The sequence below is a fragment of the Panthera pardus genome, unplaced genomic scaffold, assembly GCF_024362965.1.
Source record: "Panthera pardus isolate Hobbes unplaced genomic scaffold, ASM2436296v1 HiC_scaffold_6, whole genome shotgun sequence".
Lineage (NCBI taxonomy): Eukaryota > Metazoa > Chordata > Mammalia > Carnivora > Felidae > Panthera > Panthera pardus.
Window position 1 is genome coordinate 73,582,551 of NW_026526991.1, and position 18,229 is coordinate 73,600,779.

The 18,229-nt window shown below is 35.6% G+C and overlaps 1 protein-coding gene across 1 annotated transcript in view; it reads right to left on the bottom strand.

Annotated features, from left to right (window-relative positions):
- Positions 1–232: 232 nt before the first annotated feature.
- LRRK2 (leucine rich repeat kinase 2) overlaps positions 233–18,229 on the bottom strand; it is a 136,097-nt gene continuing 118,100 nt past the window's right edge. The window contains exons 44-51 of the mRNA XM_019452460.2: positions 13,076–13,270; positions 11,837–12,030; positions 10,228–10,300; positions 9,256–9,440; positions 5,530–5,682; positions 3,637–3,845; positions 1,481–1,552; positions 233–892 (exon numbers count right to left, since the gene is read on the bottom strand). Coding sequence (XP_019308005.2) covers positions 771–892; positions 1,481–1,552; positions 3,637–3,845; positions 5,530–5,682; positions 9,256–9,440; positions 10,228–10,300; positions 11,837–12,030; positions 13,076–13,270 — 1,203 coding nt within the window. The 3' untranslated portion in view covers positions 233–770. The remainder of the gene's footprint in view (positions 893–1,480; positions 1,553–3,636; positions 3,846–5,529; positions 5,683–9,255; positions 9,441–10,227; positions 10,301–11,836; positions 12,031–13,075; positions 13,271–18,229) is intronic.

Below are 18,229 nucleotides of genomic sequence, written 5' to 3' on the forward strand. Positions count from 1 at the left end.
ATAAAAAATATCACTTGAAGACTGAACACTGTATTCACACCAAGTATACAAATTTCAGGGTATCCACATTCATAGATTGAACTGCACAACAGGAAAAGAGAAAGTGGCCATGTCTTTACTGGGAATGAGAACAATATGTTATATTTCCTCATCAGCACTTTCCGTGACATTTTCTTTTAAATGGAGGGAAGATGCATGAAACGCATTGTTTGCATCAGCAACAAAGAGGATGCACATTCCAATGAAGGGATTTATTGGTGAAAATTCAGTTTACAAGCATGTATGAGACGTGCATTTAAAAGGAATTTAAGAAGGAATGTATTACATGTGAACCAGTCCTAATATTACTATTCTACTTTGCAAAATACCTAGAAAGTAATCAAACAGCAGTCCTGTTTAAATGCAGAATTTTAAATAAAGTTTACTTTCGTTATGGATAAAAACAAAAAAATTAATCACTTTGTAAATTTTGGTATGAGTCCTGCAATTATGTACTTTTTAGCTTTCCTTTCATTACTTAACCCACAAAATTAATTAGGATGTGGGAAATATAATGCCATATTTTAAATAATTCTTTAAAACATTTCCAGTGAAATTATTTTTACACATATTTATATTTAAAATAAAATAAAATATATAAACATTCCTTCATATACACATGAGCTTTTTCAAAAAGTGGAAGTGTCCTTTTCATATGTAAACATTTTTTAAAGAAATATTTACAGGAGAATAATTTTCGCATCCAAAGGCAAAGATCTCCAACATCCCTCTTATTCAACAGATATTCTTCTCATTTTTTCAGCTAATTCGTTTCTTACTTCAATATGTTTTTCTAAATTTTGCACTTCATGTGGAAGGTTGATATCCCAAACAGACAAACAAGACTGTATCTCTACAAAGGAAAAAAATGAAATAATGGTTCAAAGATCTGCCATAAGGCCTTTTTATTTTATTTTATTTTATTTCAATTTTGTTCATTTATATTTAGTTGTCTTATACAAACATATATATAAATACAGCTATAAAAATTTACTAAATCACTGCCATTCATAAGAAACTACATTTTGAAAATGTTTAAAGTGTATTACAAAAACAACTACACTTCAAAAAGAGTGTGAACTTTTAATAACCTGATGTTTCACTTTCTGAAAGAAATAGTTTTTTCAAACACTGTTCAAAATCAGAGCTCATATGGATATAGGTAAACTGTAAGGAAAAATAACCACGTTTAGTTTAAATTTGGGCTACTTCTCATTTTACAGTGGTTGATATTTCTACTTCATCTGAAAAAATACTACTAAACTACTAAAACTTAATTTTGAGGATTTATGTTTAAATTATTTACACTATAAAGAAGCTACCAATTTAAAATGCTTGAAGTTTATAGTATATTTATTATAAATGTATACAACACATAACATGTTATAATCATCAGTGTCATTGTACTGTGTTTGGAATACAGTATCTTCTTAAACACTACCTTTTTGGTGTTGTGTGCCTTCAGTACTTTTCCGGATATATCCCAAAACCAGCATGACATTTTTAAGGCTTCCTTTAAAAAAAAATATATGAGTCTTCTGTTAAAACAATGTAATAAGATGAACTTTAAAAAGTCATTAGAAATTACCGTATAATTCTGCTTTTTAGGAGACACTTCAATTATACTGAATAAAATGCTCCAAGATCAGCAATTATTTAATGTTGGAAGATTTGTGGCCCATTCCTTGCTATAATTTTTATTAATTGTGTTAATCTGAGAAAATTATTTAACTTTTGAAAAATGGGTTTAATATTTATACACCCAGAGTTATAATATTAAATGAGATGTGTGTGAAACTGCTTTGGCATTAGTCAAATGTGAATCATTTGGATACAAAGTTGGATGGATGATATACTGATACTCTGTCACAGAACCATACTTTCTTCTCAAGTCACTCACTAATTTACTCAACAAATATTTGCCATACGTCTTCTATACAGGAGGCAAGGCCCTGGGGAGTAAAGAAGTAAATAAACAAACACATGCAGACTCAACCTACATGGAATTTATATTCTAGTGAGGAGATTGACACCAATGAAAAAAAAAAATCGTGACCAGGATGGATGCTATGCAAGGGAGATGTTATGAGAACTTCAAAGAGGGAAGTTGGACCTAATCAGTGTTCAGTTGTGAAAGGTTTTGACATATGAGCTGCCATTTTGAAAAAAGAGTTAGTGTACCTTCTTGGCTTAATTAACTACAGAAGTTAAATAAGCAAAGAATGAGCAGCACATGAAAAACATTGAGGCAGTGTGAAGCATGGTATCCCAGAGGGACTGAACACTCTCCAGATCAGAAAGCACTGGGAGCAATGTGATAAATGGCAGAGGCTACAAAGGTGAGGTGAAGCCACATTGTACCTGCCGCACCTGTGGATTATGTTCAAATTTATCTTTACTTTAAAAATCAATAAAACCACTGAAATTCCACATAATTTCAGTAATGAACAACGATTTGGGTACAAACGTACAGACAAATTAAAGGACTTAACAACCTTGGTAGAATAAAGCTAGAGAGACAACCCACTATTGTTGTGAGATACAATGCTAGTATGCTGAGAGTCACCAATCACTCACAGCATCTAGTGTAACTCCTGTGCAATTTCAACATCCAGTCATAAAAAGTGGGTGAGAGTAAGGAGTAACACTTGTCGCTCCTTAATATATTCCTGTAAAAGGAATTGACCATTTGCTTCACCTGTCAAACACACTAGGACTTATTTACTAAGGTAATATAAACTCTCGTTTTGCAGAACCTAATCCCACATTATTTTGGTGATCAACTTTGTATATATGTCAATACTATTCTCTAAGCCTAATAATTAGTTAAAAGAAAAAAATGGAATGTATTTATGTAGAAAATATATTTCATGTGCTGTTATGATTTCTTCATACTTAAATAGAAAAGTAGGAGCAAGAAAAGACATAAAAGTCTGCATAAAACATCATGATTGTCAATACCTGCAGATTGTAGAGTTCAGCATATATTGTTACAAGCATATAAATTTGTTGATAGAATGAAAAACCAAATTTAAGAAGGGTAGGAAGTTTAAATTGGTTAAAATAAGCATTTGCTTTAATACCTTTGGTTAAAAAGTTAAAAATACTCAGGGCGCCTGGGTGGCTCAGACAGTTAAGCCTATGACTCTTGATGTGGCTCAGGTCATGCATGATCTCACAGTTTGTGAGTGTGAGCATCCCACTGGGAATTTCTCTCTCTCTCTCTCTTGCTCTCTCTCTCTGCCCCTCCCCCACTCACTCTCTTTCTCTCTCTCAAAATAAATAAAGAAACATTACAAAAATATTTTTAAGTTAAAAATACTCAAAATTATCTATTTCCTCTTTTGCCTTAGATACAGAGAAAGTAGAACCGAGAATCGGTGCTCGGCTGCGATAATCTTCTCTAATGGGACTGAAAGCATCCATTTCCTCCATTTTTTAGTGACCCTATTAAAATGTATCCCAGTTCTATGTTTCATGATGTGACCTTCTGAGACATGTCCAATGGCATTAGAAAGTGAGACTAAAATTAAAAATAAAAGCATATTTTTAAAGTCTTAGACAATATCATAAAAGATTGAAAGGAAAGAAACTTACCTAACTGTGCTGTCATCATGACTCTGACAGAATCACAAAAATTGTGAACTATACGTATAATTCGACGAGTTGAAAGATCAAGGAGTAAAACATGGCCTCCTCCAGTTCCTATCCAGAGGGCAGTGTTCTTCTGGAGGCAGAGAGTTTTCACTCTCCCAGAATAAGATATTTTGTGTTTTGATTCCGCGTTTACTTTTACCATTTCCTCCCTAAAACCATAAAGTATGCATTAATAATTTATTTTATCAACAATTAAGAGATAAAGCAGATGTCTACACATGCACACTATATATAGCATTTTAAATTATGAATACATAATAGTATACATTATATATCATTAAAATTCTACAAAATGAGTGTTGCTAAATACAGAACATCAAAGTGGCTTCTCTCCTTGAAACATAAATTATCAAAGATAACACAGCCCCTTCAAGAAATTCTAAAGTAAATAAAATGGATAAAATAAAGTGGCTCAGTTGGCTAAACGTCTGTCTCTTGATTTTGGCTCAGGTTTGCATCAGGCTCCACGCTGACAGAGTGGAGCCTGTTTGGGATTCTCTCTCTGCCTCTCTCTCGCTCTCTCTCTCCCTCTCTCTCTCTCTCTCTCTCAAAATAAATACATAAACTTTAAAAATGGATATAATTTTTATAAATAATAAGCCTATATAATCCAGTGTAAAAGAAAAGAATAAATTTGCCCAATATAAATAGAAAAAGTTTCTTTCCATGAAGTCTAAAAGTTACAAAGGAAAATTAAATTTTAATCATTTACATGTAAAAGATGTCAATACAAACCACTAAATGTTTCTCTGAGCCAATGAATAATTCATGACAAAAATGAGGTGTCCGGAAATAAAACAGTTCTAATACTTCAGGAAGGGAACCTTTACCAGGCAGAACTGTCAGCACTTCCGAATGTCAATCTCCTTACCATCCAGAGAAAAATGAAAACATTCTGGGAAAGTCAACCTTGAAGTTTCATTTTATAGATACAGTGTGTAATCTAAATGTTCTCCAGAGAATAAAAAATCTATACATAAAAACAAGATAAAACAGGGGCGCCTGGGTGGCTCAGTCGGTAAGCGTCCGACTTCAGCTCAGGTCATGATCTTGTGGTTGGTGAGTTCAGGCTCCGCCTCAGGCTCTGTGCTGACAGCTCAGAGCCTGGAGCCTGCTTCAGATTCTGTGTCTCCCTCTCTCTCTACCCCTCCCCAAATAAGGTTGAGTGGTCCCCTTTCCCACCAGCAGCACACAAAAGATGTGCGTGATTTAAAGTCTGAGATGTGCTTGATTAGACTAAGAACTGGTTGTCAGTCTGGTGTCTTGATCCTTCATCCTTAAGCAGTTCGTGCATTGGTCAGTCCAGTAGGTTTCCCCCCATTTTTTAAATTGTTTCGTGACTTTGTCTTTAGAACAAAGTATCCTTGGACCTGTAGTCTAATTACAAGTAGTAAACTTTGATATTGTAACACTACTAAATGTACAGTCAGCAAGGAATCCAGTATGATCACTTTCAATAACGTACTATTTTTTCATTGGTGAATATTCTTTGTAATATCTTGAAGAAACCACATATATCATGTTCCTATTCTTTTTTTATTTTTCCAAAATTAAACTACTTGCTAGATACCAAGAGATGGTGCTGAAAAGAATTAGCAATTTTGTTTCTGAGTTGTTTAGTGTTCTAGTTAGAGGTAGAAACAAAGTAAAATTAGGCATACTGCCTCTCTAAGTCTGAAGTATAAAAACGGCTCTAATAAGCACAAAATAAGAACCAATGACATTGTACCTATAGTGAACAATAATATGTTGTACACCTAAAATTTGTTAAGCGGGTCAATTTCACACTGAGTTCTTTCCACAGTAAAATACAATTTAAAGAAAACAATTTACTTTAAAAAGTGCACACAGTCTATAAGTTCACAGAGTTTTTCAGTCTTCTTATCCCATACTTCCACAAATGGGCTATTTTTCTTAGCAACGTAGAGAGCCGTGTCCACCACCACTGCTATGATGTTGGAATCACTGAAAGCTGCATAAGAAAACCTAGAGGGACAAAAGAATGTCACTATTCTTCATTTCTTGCAAACAGATTGGCTAGCATAGGCCCTACCTTCATGGCAAACTTCTACTTAGCCTTTGATGTTTGTTTAACTTAAATGTCAGCTCCTCTGGAATACTTCCCTGACCTATCAAAATATACCAGTCATTCCCTTTCCCGCACTGGTATACCTGTAACACTACAGACCTCATTAAGTATCAAACTGTATTCATTAATTAGTGTGTCCCTGACACTAGACTGCAAATGTGGTTTCTTAAGGACAAGGACCATGTCTTTTCAATATACCCACAATCCAGTAAAGAGTCACCATGGATAAGTACCTATCTATCTAGCAGATACAAGTGAAGATAGATAAGAACCTATCTAGAAATAAATGCCTAGCTAACAAAGTAGGCAGTTTGTTAAGTAGACGGAAAGAGGATGGATGGATGCAGAATGAACTAATAGAAGGAATGAACAACCAAGAAAAAGTAAAAATGGTTAGCGTTGCAATTCGACCAGATAAATGACATGAAAATGTCACACCGTTTAAAAGCCTTTAGTTTATTGTAGGGCAGGAAGATTTTTTTTCTTCCTCTTTCTTGTCTGGCAAGGGAGGCAAAAATATGTGCTGCCAGAGAGCCACTACATTTTAGACAATTTCTAGTTTTTTGCTGTATATAACAGAAGACAGTTCAAACTAGTACAAATATTACATAACATTTTAGAATTTATAAAATGCTTCTGTGCGTTCTCTCATTTGATCCTCAGTAACAATCTTATAAAATACTACAAACCTCCATGTCTGCAATGAGAGAAAGTTAACAAAGGCTAAATAACTTGCTCGAGGCCACATAACCAGCATGTCACAGAAGCAGGACTCGACAAGTCTCTGGAGGCCTGTGACTCCAGAGACCACATCATCTCTCACTACCCACCATGCCTCTGTCAGCGCGAACTGATGACAATGAGGAGGGTAATGAGGATGAAGCAGCATCTAATTAGCAATGAGGTATCTGCTTAGCCAGGGAGAGACGAAGGCAACAGGAGACACTTTTTGGGAAGAGAGCAAATACTTCCAAGTGTCTATGAAACCAGATCCTCGTCTCTTTCAGGTGATGAACAGCTTTGCAAGTGCCATGTTTTTGGGTGTTCTCTCTAGTACAGCATTTATACTCCAAATCTTATGTGGAATTTTAGGGAGTTGATTCCCATGATCTCATAACATGCTCTATGAAATAAAAAAAAATTGGGGGCCTTTCTTTTTAAATATTTTCAGTTTTGTTTTTTGTTTTTTTTTTTTTTAGGTTGATTAAAAGTGGAAATTACAGGGATGCCTGGGTGGCTCAGTTGGTTGGGCATCCGATGCTTGGTTTTAGCTCAGGTCATGATCTCACCATTGTGGGATTGGACTGAGCATGTAACCTGCTTAAGATTCTCTCCCTCTGCCCCTCCACAGCTTGCGTGCATTCTCTCTCTCTCTCTCTCTCTCTCTCTCTCTCAAAAAAATAAAATTAATTAAAAAAATAAATGAATAAAAACGTGTTTTTTAAAAAAAGTGGAAATTACAGAATGAAAATGGATTTATCCAAACATTTACCACACATTAGGAAACAAATCTGTGAATGAGAGAGAAAAACAAAAGTCCTCATCCATGAGAATTTACAATACATAGCAGTGTATCTGAACCCCAAAGACCTTAGAATCACATGAGAGCCTGAAAAGAAAAATACTGAAATCTGGGCCCCAGCCATGATTAATTCATCTGATTTAATTGGTCTGGAGGTGAGTCCCAGGCATAATAGTATTTTCAGCTACCTCATGGTTTCTAAGTGGGGCCAATGCTGAGAACCAGTTAAGTTCAGTATTAAGAGAGCATTTTTGAAAATTCTTTTATAAAAAATGTAAAGTAGATGTTGTGAAGGGAAATAATAGCTGAACTGGAAGAACAAATCCAAGGCATCTAATCTGCACAGGAGGAATCAAAGACAACCCACTCAGAAGAAGTGACATTTGCATTAAAACGAGCAGGGAACATATTAGTCGGCCAGGAAAAAAAGAAAATCACAGTCACAGGTTGGGGGTGAAAGGGAGCAGGCTGTCTTTGAGAACTGAGATGATTTCAGCTTGTCTAAAGCACAGGCAGCAAGGAGGCTGCAAAATACTAATCCAGAGAGGGAAGTAAGGACTAAATCCTACAGGGCCTGGTAGACTACCTTAAGATATCTGAACTTCAAACAAAGGACAATGGGATGTGACTAAGGGTTTTAAGCAGGAGACTGACACCAGACTGAGTTGTGTTTTAGAAGAGCTCCTCTGTCTGCAATGTTGAGAACAGACTGAAGGAACTCAATCAGAGGTTGAGAACTGGTTAAAAGATGCTGTTGTTAGTATGGTTATTGATGATGGATGGTAGCCTGGCCTGTGGAAGCAGTAGAAGGAAAGTGAGAAATGAAAGAATTTGAGTGTCAATTAGAAGAGTTAAATGGACAAAGGGAGTAAAAGATAAAGGAGTCCAGGATTACTCTCAAATTTAGGTGTTAGGTGATTAGATGGATATTGAAAAGCCAGGATATTCCCTGAGATGAGGATTTGTGACTCAAAGCTAATACTAATCACGAGTAATATTTATTGAGAGCTTACCAAGTGCTGGGCATTAGGTTAGCTCCTTATATTAATTTTCTTGTTTAGTCTTCCAAACATCCCTTTGAGGTACGATATATTACGATCCTCGGATTAGAGAAGACTGGATGTTTGAGTAGTTCTTGCCCAAGTTCACATAACCAACACACAGCAAAGCCAATATCTGAACTACAATTTATGCTGTTATCCACCAACCTACCCTGCTTGTCACTGAGGAATGTGGCTCTTATGAGAGCCAACTGCAATGATTTGGTTAAAACACAACTCTAACAATTGAAAGAACAAATGGGGACAAGGTTTCTGTTTTATTTTTGCTTGAAAGTGGTATCACTAACTTTGCTGTAGAAAGGGTATGTGTATAATTACCGAATCTAGAGATGACTTTATTCCTGAGGTGCATGTTTCCTACAATCAATACTTAATGCAAGTTATCTAAAGCGCATATGTAAAACCCACAGATGAAGTAAAATACTGACTTTATTACCTTTCAAAGTTATGTTTAATTTGACACAGGGATAATGAAATTGTTAAAAATTGAGATTGACAAATACTACTAAGATCATCATGGCTTTTCATATTTTATCCCAAACGTGACTAGGCTGGGTGACATTTTTAATAGAAAAATTAATTATGCATTTTAAAAGATTTTTGCTTGGGTTGCAACAACATTATTAATATGATTATAAATAATAAACATGGGGGCGCCTGGGTGGCTCAGTTGGTTAAGCGTCTGACTCTTGATTTCAGCACAGGTCATGATCACAAGGTCATGAGATTGAGCCCCAAGTAGGGCTCCACGCTGGGTGTGAAGCCTGCTTAAGATTTTCTCTCTCCCTGCCCCTCCCCACTCTCTCTTTCTCTCTCTCTCAAAAAAAAAAAAAAAGAATAAATATGAATAAAGTAGCAAATTAATTGTATAGATAGAAATAACTTACAACTGATTTGTCTTTGTCTCAATGAGCTTCTGAATGGTGAAATCATCAGAAAATGAGAAAAGTTTTGTGCCACATCCTCCCCACATAATGTTTTTTTCAGTTGAATTCATGGATTCACTCAAACACATCAGTGGAGTACTGACATTTCCTATATTTAGTATCTTCAAAGGAGCGGCTCCTTTACACTTTGCCAAGAAGAGAAACACATTCAATAAACTGAGTAGCTGCAGAATGAAACACTGTAAAATTTGCTGTGCTTTCTAAAAGCTACTATTCCATTTTAAATGGCTAGAGATCTTAAGATAAAAATTCAGGATACATTTTTCAAAGGATTTATGAAAACAGTATTCAAATTCAAGTGGTATGCAAAAACATCATCCTTATAACCAATCTCTTTACTTTTCCATGCAAAAAATGTACAGCAAATAACTCAGGGGTTATACTCTACTTGTCTGTCTCTCATTAGTAATGTTTTTTGATAACAAGGAGTATAAAGGGTAGGATGTTGGATAAATAGATGGAACCACAAGATGAATGGATGGAAGGAGGAATAAATGCTTTATTGATAAATGAGAATCTGAAGAACAGAAAGTTAATTGATTTCCTCCAGGCTAAAGAAAAACTTGGCAAACCAGATTTAAAACTTACGTTTTGTTTTTTTCCACAATATATTTATAAGGAATTATCACTTCATTTATATAAAAATAGAATTATTTTCATTCCTAACATTATAAATCAGATCTCATTTACCATTTTATCCTTAGTTCATTTATATAAAATGTACAGCCAGTCCACATACATTTATAGAGGTTCTACTGTATGCAAGATTTGATGGGAAAAAAAGGTGAAAAGAGTATTTGTGATCTTTGCTCTTCTGGAGTTTATAATCACTTAGAAGGGGAGTGGGGATAAGCATACATAAAACAAAGAACTTAACATTTTTTTTTGATGTAGAATGGATTCAACATTTACCTTAACAGTTTTATCTTCAAAAATTGCTAAATTGCCATCAGCAGTTCCCACCAGAAGAAAGTTTTTTTGCTTGCTAAAAGAAAAAAATGTCAAAATTGTTATAAAAAGAATGCTTATATTGACCAAGATGGCCATAACGTTCCCCCTAGGTTGACTAAACTTTAGACAGATTTCTTCATGACTCTATGGGCGCCTGACCTCCCTTTTTTATAATTTGCTTATTTTTTTACAGCATTTACTTTAGAAAATTTACAACTGTAAATTCTTTCTCTGCACATTTGAGATGTAACTCCTCTCCCAGCCTGTCAGTTTTACAACCTAGATATGTCTTTCTCAAGGAACTGGGAGCCTTCCTTTTGAAATGTAATCATCAAGAAAGGCTGGACCCCAGGGCACCTGGGTGGCTCAGTCGGTTAAATGTCTGACTTCAGCTCAAGTCATGATCTGAGTTCATGAGTTTGAGCCCCACATTGGGCTCTATGCTGACAGCTCAGAGCCTGGAGCCTGCTTCGGATTCTGTGTCTCCCTCTCTCTCTGCCCCTCCCCCATGCACACGTGCATGCACGTGCACTCTCTCTGACCCTCTCTCAAAAATAAATAAACATTAAAAAAATTAAAACAAAAAAAGAAAAGCAGAGCCCCACCTCACAGTCTCCATGGGAGGGTAGAAGCCTAACTTCAATGAGCAACAATTAGCAAAGACAGATCAGTTAATCACATGGAGCCTCCCACAATGACCTGCAGTCATTTCCACTGCAGTACATTTCCACTAGCTCCATCAATATTAAAAACTCTCCCACCTTTTGTATCAGTAAAGTTGAGTTCAATCTCTGCCCCCTATTGGAATAATCTTAAATAAAGTCTTCCTTGCTTATTTAACACCATCTGATGAATGAATTTTTTCTCTGACAATACCCAAATAATTTCAACTCCAAAACTGCCAGTGGAGTTTATATTTCAGCTGCCAAAAACTTGAGTTTCATGGTTTTCTAATGTACTTATTTATTTTCCAGTATTGGCTTAAACAGGAGAAATATATGGGGTATAATCTTAATGGCTCCTGGAAATCATCCTGCCCCAAGTATTATAACAATCAGCCTGTTACTCACATCTGAAATTCTGCCAGTTAGATAAATTCATTTGAAATGAGATCCCTGTAACCAAGAATGGTTGAGTCGTTTTCACCTATTAATAACTTATGAATTCATTTAGTAGGTATTTTCCCAATTTGATAGTTAACTGACATGTTTTAAACCAATATGGAATAGGCTACTGATATTCAAAAAAAGAATAAATGGAAAATTATCTCTGAAGAGGACTTACAAAGAAAAGTAACCTGATGTGAAGGGTGGTAATGAAATCAATCAGAACTGAGGTAATACCAGCAGTAGGGCTGGTTGGCCTGAAGAAAAGGACTGACCTGTCTCATACTGCCTCAGCTTGATCTATAAGAATATCTTTGTGGCCTCCCACAATGCCCTTTAATATATGCATATTGATAGAAATATGTTAAAAATGAGCAGTCTTTGCTGAAGCAATCAAAGTTTTCCACACAATCAGTCATCTAAAAGTATGGAACTTTCTCTAATGGTCAAATTCACTACCATACCTTTGCTTGGGAACGGAATTGCAATATAAGCAAGTTACAGAATCAGTCATCTTTTTAAGGGTATGTCTCTTTTTCCCATCTTCGGTACTGATGACCAGGAGCATGCCAGACTGTGTCCCACACACAATCCAGCTTTCCTTTTCAGCAGGAAGATGCACCAAAGCTAGGCACAGTATTCTGCTGTCAGTAACTTCCTGTTAAAAAAAGGAAAAAAAAACAACACTCTAATGAACTTGATTCTGGCTTAAGTGACTAGAATTTGAATAGAATAAAAACATCATTATCCATACACTGAACTCCTTTTACTCTCTTGCTCTTAATTTTAAAAACAATGCCGATTTTATTTAACTGTCAATAATAAATGAGTTAACTGGCAAACAACTTTGCCTATCTAAAATGCATCTAAAACTAAAATTAAAATTGAAAAACATTTTTCAGTATCCATATTTCTCACTCCACCAAAATAATATGAGAGGATTGTTCAACCTTAAGAATAATGATTAGGCATAACATGTATTTCACACCAACAGCCACAATATTAGCTTATTTTTTAAGTCTAGAAATTTATCTTATCTCTGCTAATACAATTTGTTGACCCATCTTGTAGAGCAGTACCCGGATTTTCTCTTTCAGTCATGAGCACCGACCCCCAGCTGCTGTGAATGCTGATTACTAACAGCTCAGAGTTGCACCCTCCACCACATAACTGCCCTCCACTGCTGGGAGCTGGCTTGGTCAGAAATGGCAGGCAGGCGTGGCCACACCCACCCTTGGGCAGACCGCAGCCAATGCCTGACTGCCATGTGGGAATGAAAGACTGGTGGCCTTGAGAGACCAATCTGTGTTGCTATCCACACCCCAGTCTCTCATGGCTGAAGACTGACAGACTTCTTCAAAAACTACATTGTTGTGGAATTTCTTCCCCTGTTCTATTGGCTTCCTTCACTTCCTTAAAAGTTACTCTCTCCTTACATCACTTGTACAAGACTCTTTTGTCTTAAACTCTGTTTCTAGGGATCCTGACCTGAGACAAACATAGACTATGATTTTAAAATAAAACAAAGACTATTTAATGTTATGTAAATACTCTTGTTCCATCAGAAAACTAACCTAACAACACTCCTACATTGCTTTCATTTCACTTCTTTCTAAGTAACTTTTTAACTGATACATTCTTTAGCATAACCTGCAAAATAAATTTTCTAAAGTATTTGTAATTTAAAGAGTATTTTGATTTACCTCAGAAGTGTGTTTTTCCATATTTAAGTCAAGAAATGAGAGCTGTCCTTTGTCAGTGTGCCCACAGCCCAGCCAGATGCTTGCACTCTTGCTGTTATGATTTGTAGCAACCATGCATTCAACTATAAAGTTTTTAGGTATTGATATATGTCTCATCAGACAGATTAACTCAGCTGAATTCAAAATGTCAAAGACCTGAGAAAGTTTATAAACAACAAAATAATATGCATCAAGTTAACACATGTCCTCTTGAAAGATCATATTATTGTGCACAACGTAGAACTGCATGTTATAACTGTTAACTGTGATCTAATCCAAGCAACAAGATTAATAATCCAAACTACAGATAAAATTACATTAAAATAATACTTAGTTTTAGACTAAGCATAAAATATACTCTTTTGTATGTATGTTTTGTAACTTGAAAAAAGAGAAAATCCCAAAAGTGCCAACTGAACAGAAATGTAGTATAGACTGGAGCTATTCAACACTCAACTCTATACTGCAGAGCCACATCATGTTACAGATAAACACAGGCCACCAACAGAATAGACTTTCTGCCAGTTGCAGGGAAAAGAAATTTTGATCTTTGGTAATGAAATTCACAAATCAATTCTAGATTCTGTTTTCATGCTTTTACTTGAAACACTAAAGAACAAGAGAGACAGGGTGGGGGTGGGGAAGAGAACTGTAAGAAAACAGAACCAGGACTCAGGAGAGTGGCATTAGAGCCACGATACAGCCACTTGCCTTCCACTCATGAGATGCAGAGAAAGCTCCTTATTCTCTCAGTGTCTCATCTGACAAAGGTAAGGAGTTTACCCATCTTGTCTAATATATACTGTATTTAAAGATTAAGTGGGTAGGTCAAAGTCAAATACTATCATATACTACAAAAAAAAAAAAAAACAAAACAAAACAAGGTGAAGTATTGTTGAAAATAAAAGAATAGAGTAGGGGTGCCTGGATGGCTCAACTGGTTAAGTGTCTGACTCTTGGTTTTGGCTCAGGTCTGATCTCACAGTTTGGGGGTCAAGGTCCACCTCGGGCTCTGTGCTGATAGTGTGGAAACTGCATGGGATTCTTTTTCTCCCTCTCTCTCTCTCTCTGCTTGTCAGCCAGTCACACTCTCTCTCTCAAAATAATGAATGAAATTAAAAAGGAGTAAAGAATAAAATAATAATTAAGCTATGGAAATTTTACTGTGAAAAACAAATTAAAAATACAAGAAGTCTATGTGATGAATACCAGTTATAACCAAAATTTAAAGACAAGTAGAGATACAAATGGCCAGTTTGTATATGAAAAAGTGCACAACATCACTAATCATCAGAAATGCAAATCAAAACCACCACGAGATATCACTTCACACCTGTCAGAATGGCTACTATCAAAAAGACAGAAAAAAGAAGGGCTAGCAAGGATGTGGAGAAAAAGGACTCCCTGTACACTGTTGGTGAGAATGTAAATTGCTGCAACCACTATGGAAAACAGTATGCAATTTCTCAAAAAATTATAAAGAGAAAAACCATCCAACTTTTATTTCTGGGTATAAATTTAAAGCAAATGAAAGCATTTATGTTTAAAGGATATCTGCACCCCCATGTTCATTGCAGCATGATTCACAATAGCCAAAACATGGAAGCAACCTAAGTGTCCATAAATGGATGAACGGATAAAGAAAATAAGATATATACGTATATGTATATATGTATGTGTGCACCTATACACACAATGGAATATTATTCAGCAATTAAATAAGAAGGAAATTTTGCCATTTGCAATAGCATGGGTGGACCTTGAGGGTATAATGTTAAGCAAAATATATCAAACAGAAAAGACAGATACTGTACTGTATCACTTATATAAGTGGGACCTAAAAAAGAATAAAATAAAATAAACAAAACAAAGCTTCCAGATACAGAAAATGGACTGGTGGTTGTGAAAGGCAGGGCATGGGAGTGGGTAAAATGGGCGAAGCGGGTCAAAAGGTACAAATTTCCGGTTATAAGACAGGGATGTAATGTATAGCATGGTGACTAATGTTAACAATATCACACAGCATATTTGAAAGTTGCTAAGAGAGTAGATCTTAAGAGTTATTAACATAAGAAAAAAATTATAACTCTGAGGTAATGACTGTTAACGAAACTGACTGTGGTAATAATTTCAGAATACATACATGTATCAAATCATCATGTTGTAAATCTAAAACTAACAGTGTTTATGTCGATTATGTCTCAATAAAATTAGGAAGGGGAAGGTAGGGAAAGTAGCCAAGATAATTACATAATTCTTGATAAAATCAGCATATGTATTCAGCTATTTTTGAGTAAACATTTTAAAGCTGAACAAAAAATTTTCGGGGCGCCTGGGTGGCTCAGTCGGTTAAGCGTCCGACTTCGGCTCAGGTCATGATCTCGCGCTCTGTGAGTTCGAGCCCTGCATCGGGTTCTGTGCTGACAGCTCAGAGCTGGAGCCTGCTTTGGATTCTGTGTCTCCCTCTCTCTCTGGCACTCCCCCGGTTCATGCTCTGTCTCTCTCTGTCTCAAAAATAAATAAACGTTAAAAAAATTAAAGTTGAACAAAAAATTTTCAATAAATTATGATACAAAATCAAGAGTCCACAACATAAAGAGAGCTCTTATTTTGATCTATTAAAATATTTTTCAGTTTAAAACACAATAAGGGGGCGCCTGGATGGCTCAGTCGGTTAAGCATCCAACTTCAGCTCAGGTCATGATCTTGCGGTCTGTGAGTTTGAGCCCCGCATTGGTCTCTGTGCTGACAGCTCAGAGCCTGGAGCCTGCTTCGCATTCTGTGTCTCCCTCTCTCCCTGTCCCTCCCCACTCATGCTCTATCTCTCTCTCTCTCAAAAATAAATAAACATTAAGACACAGTAAAAAATTTACTTCTGATAATATGGTGGGAAAGGTTATTTGGACAAGCCACCCATCTAAAAGTAACTTAAAATGCTAAGGAAATTATTTTTTAATCTCTTAAAAATATTAAAGATCTGACAACATCATAGGACTTATCAGGACAAAATATTAGTGAAAGAATCCAATGAAAGAGAGGTCAACTGAAACTTAAAGCCAGATATTTCCTTAAAGGCATTTGTCTATTGAAGGCAAAACTGATGTGTGGTTTCTGATATCTTATCAGTCCACAAGAAAGAAGTTTAAATCTAGAGCATTCCCAAAGTGGAGTCCAATAAAAGCCTGTTCCCATAAATCTGGAACCCCAAAGGACTACATATTCAGAGTAAATGAGAACCAGAAATAAAGCCACCCCATGCGTCCACTTTCACTGGTATGAGGAAAGTTGCCTTTGACAAAGGGGGAGGAAGGAAAAGAACCCTGAGAAATTGTTATTCAAAAGCTTGTTCTCATGAACATTTGTAGACCAGATTCCCATCGCCCAGGTAGTTAAAAAAAAAAAAAAAAAAAAAAATCTCAAACCAGGAACTGAGTTTAAAGCAATTTGCAGCAAGAAAATTAAGAAAAAAATGTGAAAGACCTGTATGCAAAATCATAAAACTTTATTGAAAGACCAGAAAACATAAATAGAAAAATAACCCACACAAAGCATAAGAGACTGTTAAAAACTGAGAACAAACTGAGGGTCGATGGGGGGTGGGAGGGAGGGCAGGGTGGGTGATGGGTATTGAGGAGGGCACCTTTTGGGATGAGCACTGGGTGTTGTATGGAAACCAATTTGACAGTAAATTTCATATATTAAAAAATAAAAAAAAATAAAAAAAAAAAAAAAATAAAAAAGAAAGATAACCCACATTCAAGAATAGAAAAACTTAATGTAATGAAGATAAAATCCTCCCCAAATTGTCTGCAGATTCAATGCAAGGCCAATCCAAGTCACAATAGGTTTTTTCATAAAAGTTGACAAAGTGATTTTAAAATTTATATAGAAAAACTAAATCCAAGAAAGCTAAAGCATTCCTAGAGAAGAAAAATAAGTAGAGAAACGAGATTTATAAAGTGACAGGAATTAACACAGGATAGTATTAGAGGAAGAACATATAAGTTGACCAATGGAAGAGAACATCTGTGTGGATGTGTGAGTATCTGACAAATTAAAGAGTAAAACTAGGGGGAAACGATCAACAGAAAAAAAAGGAAGAAACTATTTAATAAATAAAGCTGGAAAATTTAGTTATCCATATGGAAAAAAACTGGATCCAGATAAAAATTTCAATTCCTAATGGGTTAAGAACTTAAATGCCAAAAGCAAAACAGTTTTTTTTTTTTCTTTTCAGAAAAAGAGCACATGAGCAGGGGAGAGGAGCAGAGGGAGAGACAGAGAATCCTAAGCAGGCACCATATTCAGCACAGAGCCTGACATAGGGCTCAGTCCCACAACACTAGGATCATGACCTGAGCCAAAATCAAGAGTTGGGATGCTTAACTGACTGAATCACCCAGGCGCCCCCAAAAGCAAAACTTTTAACCACTTTGAAGAAGCCATAGATAAATATTTGTGTGACTCTAGGAGAGATGAGGAAGTCTTAAAACAGGACCTCATAATGGTAATAACCATTAAAAGGGTTGTTAAATTTATCTGTATTAAAATTAAGAAATTCTATTCATCAAGAGGCACCCTACAGGAAATAAAAAGACAAACTACAAATTCAGAAAAGAAATTTGCAGTATATATAACCAACGAGGGATTAGTATTTCTTTTTTTTTTCTTTTACTCATTTTATTTCTATGCAAATAATCCCACAGAAAAATCGGCAAAATAATGAACAGGTATTTCCCATAAGGGTAAATACATATATAACCAATGAACATATAAAGACATGGTCATCCTTAGTAGTATTTAGGAAAATGTAAATCAATATATAAGACAGTATATTTGAAAAAATTAAGAACCCAGATAGCACTAAAATTTAGGGAGAATATATAGAGAAATGGCCACACTCACATCCAGGTAATAGAAGTGTTAAGCTGGTACGGCTTCTTCAGAAAATAATACGGATATTCATATATTCTATGATTCTGCAATTCAACTCAGGTATATACCACAAAGCAACTCTCATACATTCTGCACTAGAAAAGTACAACCATAGTCATAGCAGTACTGTTCATAATAACAAAAAACTGGAAACAATACCAATACCCATAGATATGACCA